General features: G+C 52.7%; 1 protein-coding gene across 2 annotated transcripts in view; it reads right to left on the bottom strand.

Moving 5' to 3' along the window:
* Nucleotides 1–7,898, bottom strand: part of TEAD2 (TEA domain family member 2) — a 19,686-nt gene that overhangs the window by 10,846 nt on the left and 942 nt on the right. For both annotated transcript variants that reach the window (XM_005879513.2, XM_005879512.2), the window contains exons 2-7: nucleotides 6,981–7,218; nucleotides 6,361–6,425; nucleotides 5,855–5,917; nucleotides 4,109–4,120; nucleotides 3,783–3,890; nucleotides 3,626–3,684 (exon numbers count right to left, since the gene is read on the bottom strand). In XM_005879513.2, the coding sequence (XP_005879575.1) occupies nucleotides 3,626–3,684; nucleotides 3,783–3,890; nucleotides 4,109–4,120; nucleotides 5,855–5,917; nucleotides 6,361–6,425; nucleotides 6,981–7,212 (539 nt within the window). In that variant the 5' untranslated portion in view covers nucleotides 7,213–7,218. The remainder of the gene's footprint in view (nucleotides 1–3,625; nucleotides 3,685–3,782; nucleotides 3,891–4,108; nucleotides 4,121–5,854; nucleotides 5,918–6,360; nucleotides 6,426–6,980; nucleotides 7,219–7,898) is intronic.

Here is a 7,898-nt window from a genome sequence, read left to right on the forward strand (position 1 = left end):
TTTTTTTTTTTTTAGTTTTTTTCATTTCAAACTGGCCAGATCCGGCCCGCGGGCCGTAGTTTGCCCACGGCTGCTCTATCCACTGAGCCAAACCGGTCAGGGCTATGTGCACATTTTAATCGAAGCCTCAGAGCCTATGGGGTAGGTGTGATTACTGCTCTTCTCATTTGCACAGGGGTCAGCTGACCCACCCAGTCACACAGCTGTGGAGCCTGGGCTCAAACCAGGTCAGTCCCAACCATGAAGCCTGGGGTCTTGGTGATAGTTTAGTACCTCTCACAAAATGGCAGAAAGAGAACAGAAATGGGGTCTCTTGGGTGAGGAGACTAGGAAATCTGGAGAAAGAGGAGGAAAGGGTCAGGAGGGGGGTAGAAAATGACTGGCAGCCCAGAAATGGGACTGGTGAGCCCAGAAATCAGACCAAACTTTGGGGTGAGGAGGCAGCACAAAATCCAAAGCAGTGCGTCCAACAGAACTTCCTGCGATAATGAAAGTGTTCCCGCCGAAACCAGTTTGGCTCAGTGGATAGAGCTTCGGCCTGCGAACTGAAAGGTCCTGGGTTCGATTCCGGTCAAGGGCATGTACCTTGGTTGCGGGCACATCCCCAGTAGGAGGTGTGTAGGAGGCAGCTGATGGATGTTTCTCTCGATGTTTCTAACTCTCTATCTCTCTCCCTTCCTCTCTGTAAAAAGTCAATAAAATGTATTTAAAAAAAAAAAAAAGAAAGTGTTCCCTATCTGTGCCGCCCAGCACTGTGGCTCCTGAACACGTGACATGACTACTGAGCAGGAATGTGGCTCAGGTGTCTGAGGGATTGAAGTTTTAATTTTATTGCATTTGCGTTAACTTCAATTTCAATAATCACCCGTGGCCAGTGATGGTAGTTATCTGATAGCATAGAGACCAATACCATATGGGCATCCCAGATGGTGGTGAGACTGAGAGGTCAGAGGTCAAGGAGACATGATGAGGTCAGAGGTCAGTAAGAGATCAAGGGTCCAAAGATCAAGATCAGAAAGACACAGCCCGGCTGGTGTGGCTCAGTGGTTGAGCATCAACCTATGAAGTAGGAGGTCGTGGTTTGATTCCCAGTCAGGGCACATGCCCGGGTTGTGGGTTCAATCCCCAGTAGGGGGCCTGCAGGAGGCAGCCCATCAATGATTCTCTCTCATCATTGATGTTTCTATCTCTCTCTCCTTCCTTCCTCTCTGAAATCAATAAAAATATATATTTTTAAAAATCCCTAGCTGGTTTGGCTCAGTGGATAGAGCGTCAGCCTGTGAACCAAAGGGCCCCGGGTTCGATTCCAGTCAAGAGCAAGTAAGTACCTTGGTTACAGGCTCCTCCCCGGCCCGGGACCTGGTCAGGGCTCATGCAGGAGGCAACCCATCGATGTGTTTCTCTCACATCTTTCCCTCTCTCTTCCACTCTCTCTAGAAATCAATGGAAAAATATCCTCGGGTGAAGATTAACAAACAACAACAACAAAACAAAAAAATCAGAAAGACACAAACTCCAGGGACTTTCCAACTTTGGCTCCCTACGGCCTTCACTTGCCATCCCAATTCTGAAATCTAAACTCCAGTACCCAACCCACCGACTTAATTTCTCATCATTAGGCCACTGCCCAAATATTACCTCCTCCGAGGCCTTCCTGACTTCTGTCTAAATAGAGCACATACAAAAAAATTAAAAATAAATAAATAGAGCACGGATACCCTGCTTTATTACCCACATTTATTCTTTTCTTTTAATGCTTTAGTTGTTTACATGCTTATTGTCTGTCTCCTCCCCTCTCCAAGTATATAAGCCCCATGAAGGCAGGAATTATCTCTAATTTGTTCAATGCTGTGTCCCCAATTGAAGCAGAGTAACAGGCACTTAATAGCTGCTCAGTAAACATTTGACTGACTGGCCCGTGGCCTTCTCTCAGTTCCTGAAACTCACCGCTTTCCTACCACAGGGCATTGGCACATACTGTTTTCTCTGCCTAAAATATTCCCACCTTCATTCTTCACCTGACAAAGTCCTTCTCAGCCTTCCACATTACCTCCTCAGAGAAACTCCCTGGAACTCTCTCCCTCACCCCAGAGCCTGCTGCAGTTCTATTTTTTCTTAATATTTTTATTGATTACAGAGAGGAAGGGAGAGGGAGAGATAAAAACATCAATGATGAGAGAGAATCACTGATCGCTGCCTCTTGCACGCCCCCTACTGGGGACTAAGCCTACAACCTAGGCATGTGCCCTGCCAGGGAATTGAACTGTGACCCTCTTGGTTCATAGATCCACGCTCGACCACTGAGCAACACCGGCCGGGCCCTGTTGCAGTTCTTCACACCACATCGCATATACTCTTCCATTGTGTGTTTATGCACATGGTTTAATTAACATTCGTCTCCTCAAGTTGACTATCAGCTCTATAAAAAGAGGAACCCTCCCGACCAGTGCAGAACACCCCCTTTCCAGATCAGCCTCCTCCCCTACGGCTCTGGGGACTGGTTCTGACTCTTCCTATGTCCCCATCCAGCAGCACCTCCCGGCGAACTCTTCTCTCCCAGCCTGGATCCCACAGCCTGTCACTTGACTCTCTTTGGCAACACTCTCAACACTCCGGCCTCACCGTCCTGAGGCCACATTGCCCGACCAACACCCCGCCTAGAACCATTGGCTCCTTTCTGGGCTGAAAACTACACTTCCCATGAGCCTCTGGGCCCATTCCTGTCTTGCTAGCTAGAAACATATCCTGTCACCCTCCTGGCTCTCTCATAGCTAAAAAGAACACTCCAATTTACCTCTGAGGCCATTTTCTTTCTTCTGATTCTGAGATGGACCCCTGTTCGGGCCCAAGAACCACCTCTGTGGGATGAGAACCAGCCTTCCCATGAGCCTCTGGGGCTCCACTCAACCTTCCCTGGAGTTTAGACCTACAAATGCCTTTCCCATGAGCCTCTGGGGCCCAGCCAATCTGAGCAGAAGGCCATTGTTCCCATGAATATTTTTTAAACTGTTTAAAAAATAACTTTTATTGATTTCAGAGAGGAAGTGAAAGAGATAGAAACATCGATGAGAGAGAATCAATGATTGGCTGCCTCCTGCATGCCCCTCACTGGGGATCCAGCACGGGCTGGCATGTGCCCTGACCGGGAATCGAACCGTGACCTCCTGGTTCATAGGTTGATGCTCAACCACTGAGCCACGCTGGCCGGGCCCCGTGGACATCTTCCAGGCCTCTCACACTCATCAAGTCTCATGCTGAGCTCATTTTCCCCCAAACCCATTCCTCCCACAGGTTCCGCATCTGTGGACAGTCCCACCAACCCCAGTCACCAGCCGAAGCCCAGGCGCTGTCCCTGCCTCCTCCCTCCTTCTCAGCCAGTCAGGCCCCAGCGCCACCCCTCCTCCTCCTGACTCTCCTGCCCCATCCCCTCCTCACTATCCCATCACAGACCTAGTCTTCCTCTCAGACCATCACCTCCCCCTCCTGCCTGGGACTCAAATCCAGACAGCCCGGCTCCAGAATGGATGTGCACAAGGGAGCTGGGAGCCGGGTGGGGGGTGAGGAAGGCCTGTGGGAGAGAGTGGAGGAGGGGGACAGGTGCTGATGTAGAACAGAAAGTACTCACTCTGGAACATTCCAGGGGGTCCCAGAGCCCCCTGACCAAAACTGGAAAAGCTCAGAGGCCTGGAGATGAGACAAAGGGGGACAGCCAGTTAGTCCCTGATTGAAACCACCCCCTCAACCCTCCAGCCTTGAACCCCACAGTCCCCAACCCAGGCCACCTGAGGACCAGCGGGACCCAGTTTGGCCTGCAGGGAAGGTGCTGAGATGAGCTGGGCCGAGGACATGGTGGCCATTGTCTGGAAAGCCTTATCCTTGGAAACCTGGTCCTGGAGGAAGCGTTGAGGGTCCATGTTAACGGGGTTCCAGTGGACACAGCAAGGGTGGGGACAGTGATGGGGTGGGCAGGGTAAGCATAGGGAGGCTCAGAGATGGGAGGTCATGGTAACGGGCTGGGGAGGGTCCAAATCCCTCTCACTACAGCCCCTTATCCCTCAAGAATGTCTGGGGTAAGGGAGTGGATGGGAGGATGGGCAGAGGGACTTACCACATTCAGGGCCTGCCCATGGGGGAGGGAGCCAAAGAAGGAAAGAAAACAGGATTTAGGAAGTGAGGTCTGGGCACCCCACCTTGCCTCCCTGCCAACCCCTGTAGCCCACCACCCTGAGCAGAGCAATGAGAGGAAAGCGAAATGAAGGGTGACTATGGAATGGGGGAAGCAGGGAGGCGGGGGGCAGGCCTAGAGGGGAAAAGAAGTTCCCAATGCCCAAAATAAAAGACAGTCATGAGGATTTCTAGGTCATTAAAGAGCCGGAAGTGAAGGTTTCCGGATATACAGGCAACAGGAAATGAGAATTTTGAACCCAGAAGGAATAGGCAGTGAGCGTTTCCTCACTGAGACAGGACAGAGGGGAGCAGTGAACTCCAGAAAAGACCAGAGAGCCCTGGCCAGTGTGGCTCAGTTGATTGAGTATCGTCCCGTGTACCAGAAGGTCGCCGGTTCAATTCTCAGTCAGGGCACATACCCTGGGAGGCTATTGATGGATGTTTCTCTCTCTCTCAAATCAGTAAAAAAAAAAAGTGTTTAAGAAAGAACGAAAAGCCCTGGCTGGTTTGGCTCAGTGGATAGAGCGTTGGCCTGTGGACTGAAGGGTCCCAGGTTCGATTCCGGTCAAGGGCATGTACCTTGGTTGCAGGCACATCCCCAATAGGGGGTGTGTGGGAAGCAGCTGATCGATGTTTCTCTCTCATTGATGTTTCTAACTCTCTACCTCTCTCCCTTCCTCTCTGTAAAAAATCAATAAAATATATTTTTTTAAAAAAGAAAGAAAAGACAGAAGGGAAGGTGTTTAGATCCAAAGAGAAAGGAAGGGAAGGCTTCTGGGTACAAAAAAAGGAATAGGGCCCTGGCTGGTTTGGCTCAGTGGATAGAGCGTTGGCCTGCGGACTGAAGGGTCCCAGGTTTGATTCCGGTCAAGGGCATGTACCTTGGTTGCAGGCACATCCCCAGTAGGGGTCGTGTAGGAGGCAGCTGATCGATGCTTCTCTCTCATCGATGTTTCTAACTCTCTATCCCTCTCCCTTCCTCTCTGTAAAAAATCAATAAAATATATTTTTTTTAAAAAAGGAATAGGAAGTGATGGTCCCCAAATCCAAAGAAAGAGGCAGAAGAGACTCCCTACTGTAAGGAGTAGAAAATGAGGGTCTGTGACCAAGAGGGAACCAACCGGAAATCCAGAGGATGGAGAAAAGAAAGGGGATGTGAAAAGCTCCAGAAGGACATGACGATATCTGGGCACAGGAAGAACAGACAGGCCACACAGGGACCGGAAATGGGAAGATGGATCAGGAGGAGACCAAGAGGAGACCTTCACAGCACAAGAGGGAAGGGTGACGAGGGCGCCAGGAAGAGCACAGGAAGGTCAGGAGGGGAGAGGAGGGAGGCGGGAGGCAGCAGTCGCCAGAGGAGAGGCCTGACATCCCATTCTTCTTGCCTGCCCCAAGCGAGATCTCTGTGCCCCTCTCTCTATGGATCTTTCCCTACCCATGGTCTCCATCCACCCACTCCCTGCTGTGCCATTAACCCCCACCTTGGGTTTCTGCTCCCCCATTCTGTTCCCCTTTCTGTGTGAATCTATGCCCATGTCTTGGTCTCTGTCCCCCACCCTGCATCTCTGTCCCGCCTTCTCTGGATCTGTTACCCTCTCTGAGTTCTTGTCCGCTCTTTCTGGGTCCCTGTCCCCCTCTCTCTGCCCCTCCCCCCCCCACCCAGGATGTCTGCTTTGGTCTCTACCTTGAGCTTGGACTGGATTTCCCTCGATTTCCTTCGGGCCAAGACCTGGATGTGACTAGAGACCTGGAGGGAGTGACAAAGAAGTAGATTCAGGCGAGAGTCACTTGCCCCTTGCGTCCCCTACCCCTTGCCTCCCTCCAGGTGCCCCACGAGCTGCTGGGACCCGGGAGATGACACGCAGAACATGCCAGCTGTCTCAGGAGCAGGCAAACACAGATGCAACCATACAGGCCACTCTTCTCTCTAAGACTTCTTCCCCAGACCCAGCAAACCCAGCTCTCCCTCCCCTTCCCTGTCCTTCTCTTTGGTTCCTTCAGTCTCTCTCACTCTGGTTCCAACACAACGGCTAAGAGAACTATACCAAACAGGCACAGAGTATACTGAGCTGAGAAGACAGACAAAAGCGCCTGAACCACACCGTCCTCGAACCTGAACCTGCCCATACCAGTACGGCCCTGAGAAGACCAGCCCGTCCCCCACACAAGCCCCAGAGTCAGTCCTGAGACCTGTTTGCGAGTTCGGGTCTTCCCTGTTCTCAGCTTGATGTAACGGGCAATCAGTTCATTCCGACCTGCGGGGTCAAAGATGGAAGAGTTAGCCCCTCAGCAGAACTTCCCAGCAGAGAGGACACCAGGGAAGGAGAGAGAAGCCAGAGTTCCCAGAGGCCCCAGCAAGCTGGTTACAACTGCAGGTTTTGGAGCCACACTGCCTGGGTTCAAATCCCAGCTCCGCCACACAGTAGCTTTGTGGCCTCAGGCAAATCACGTAGCCTTTCTGGGCCTCAGTTTCCTCATCTGTGCAAATGGGATGCTAGCTCCTACCTGAGCCAGTAGCTTTGTGGCCTCAGGCAAATCACGTAGCTTTACTGGGCCTCATCTGTGCAAATGGGATGCTAGCTCCTACCTGAGTCATCATGAGGCTATGAAGTGCTTTTATGTGAACAGTGTTTAAAGCGCCATAAATGTTGCTTGTTGTCTTTTATTAATCAACTAGAGGCCCGGTGCACGAATTCCTGCACAAGCCGATCGGCCAGGCCAGCCAGGGGGAGGGGATGCGGGAGCCATAAATGTTGCTTGTTATCTTTTATTAATCAATGAGGGCCAGGGCAAAAGAGGGGGTGACTCACCATACATCTTGCCTTCATCGGACAGGATGATTTTCCGCCGGCCGCAGGGTGGGTAGATGGCCAGGGCCTCCTGGAAGCTCTGCTCGATGTCTGGACTCCAGACACCCTCAGCATCCGGACCCCCGTCTCCCCCAGCCCCCTCGCTGCCTCCGGTGCCCTCCTCGCTTCCTTCCTCACTTCCTGTCCAGGCGCTGCCATCGTCCAGGGGGGCCCCAGCCCGGGGTTCCCCCATCTGGGCCTGGAAGAACACAGAGCTCAGCAAGGCTCCCCCGACCCACCCTCTCAGGGCTTGGAGAGCTGGGAGTCCAGACCCCGGGGTCTGGGGGAGGAGGCTGAGGCTGGGACTCCTAGGTCCTGGAGAAGGGGGCTGGATTTCTGGGGAAGCTTAGGGTGAGAAGTGTTCTCCTCTGGATTTCCAGGGGAGCCTGGGTTGGGATGAAGTCTTGAAGACCCCATAGTCATGCACAGGGCCCATGGGTGCCAGTCATGTGGGCATGGATTACTAGTTGAAAGAAGACAGGAGTCAGGGCCTAGTTCCGGGAAGGGGGTTGTGAGATCTTAGTCCCACCCCAAGAACAGGTGCTAGGACGTGAGCAGCAGCTGCTGGAAAAGACGGGGCACAGGCCCTAGTAAGGCTAAAGGGAGATCCAGAGAGAGGGGGACAGAGACCCAGAGGGAGGGGCACAGAGAGCCAGAAAGAGGGGGCCAGAGACACAGAGGGTGGTGCACAGAGGCTCAGAGAGAGAGGGGGACAGAGAACCAGAGGGAAGAGGGACAGAGATTCAGGGCAGAAACTCAAGTGGAGACCAGGAAAGACCCGCAGAACCACAGAGTTGGGGGGGGGTCAGGGGCGCCCTGCCATCAGGAGAGCCAGAACAAAGGGCCCAGGCATCCCCTCCCCCAGTTTCCCACAACCCC

The sequence above is a fragment of the Myotis brandtii genome, unplaced genomic scaffold, assembly GCF_000412655.1.
Source record: "Myotis brandtii unplaced genomic scaffold, ASM41265v1 scaffold601, whole genome shotgun sequence".
Classification (NCBI taxonomy): domain Eukaryota; kingdom Metazoa; phylum Chordata; class Mammalia; order Chiroptera; family Vespertilionidae; genus Myotis; species Myotis brandtii.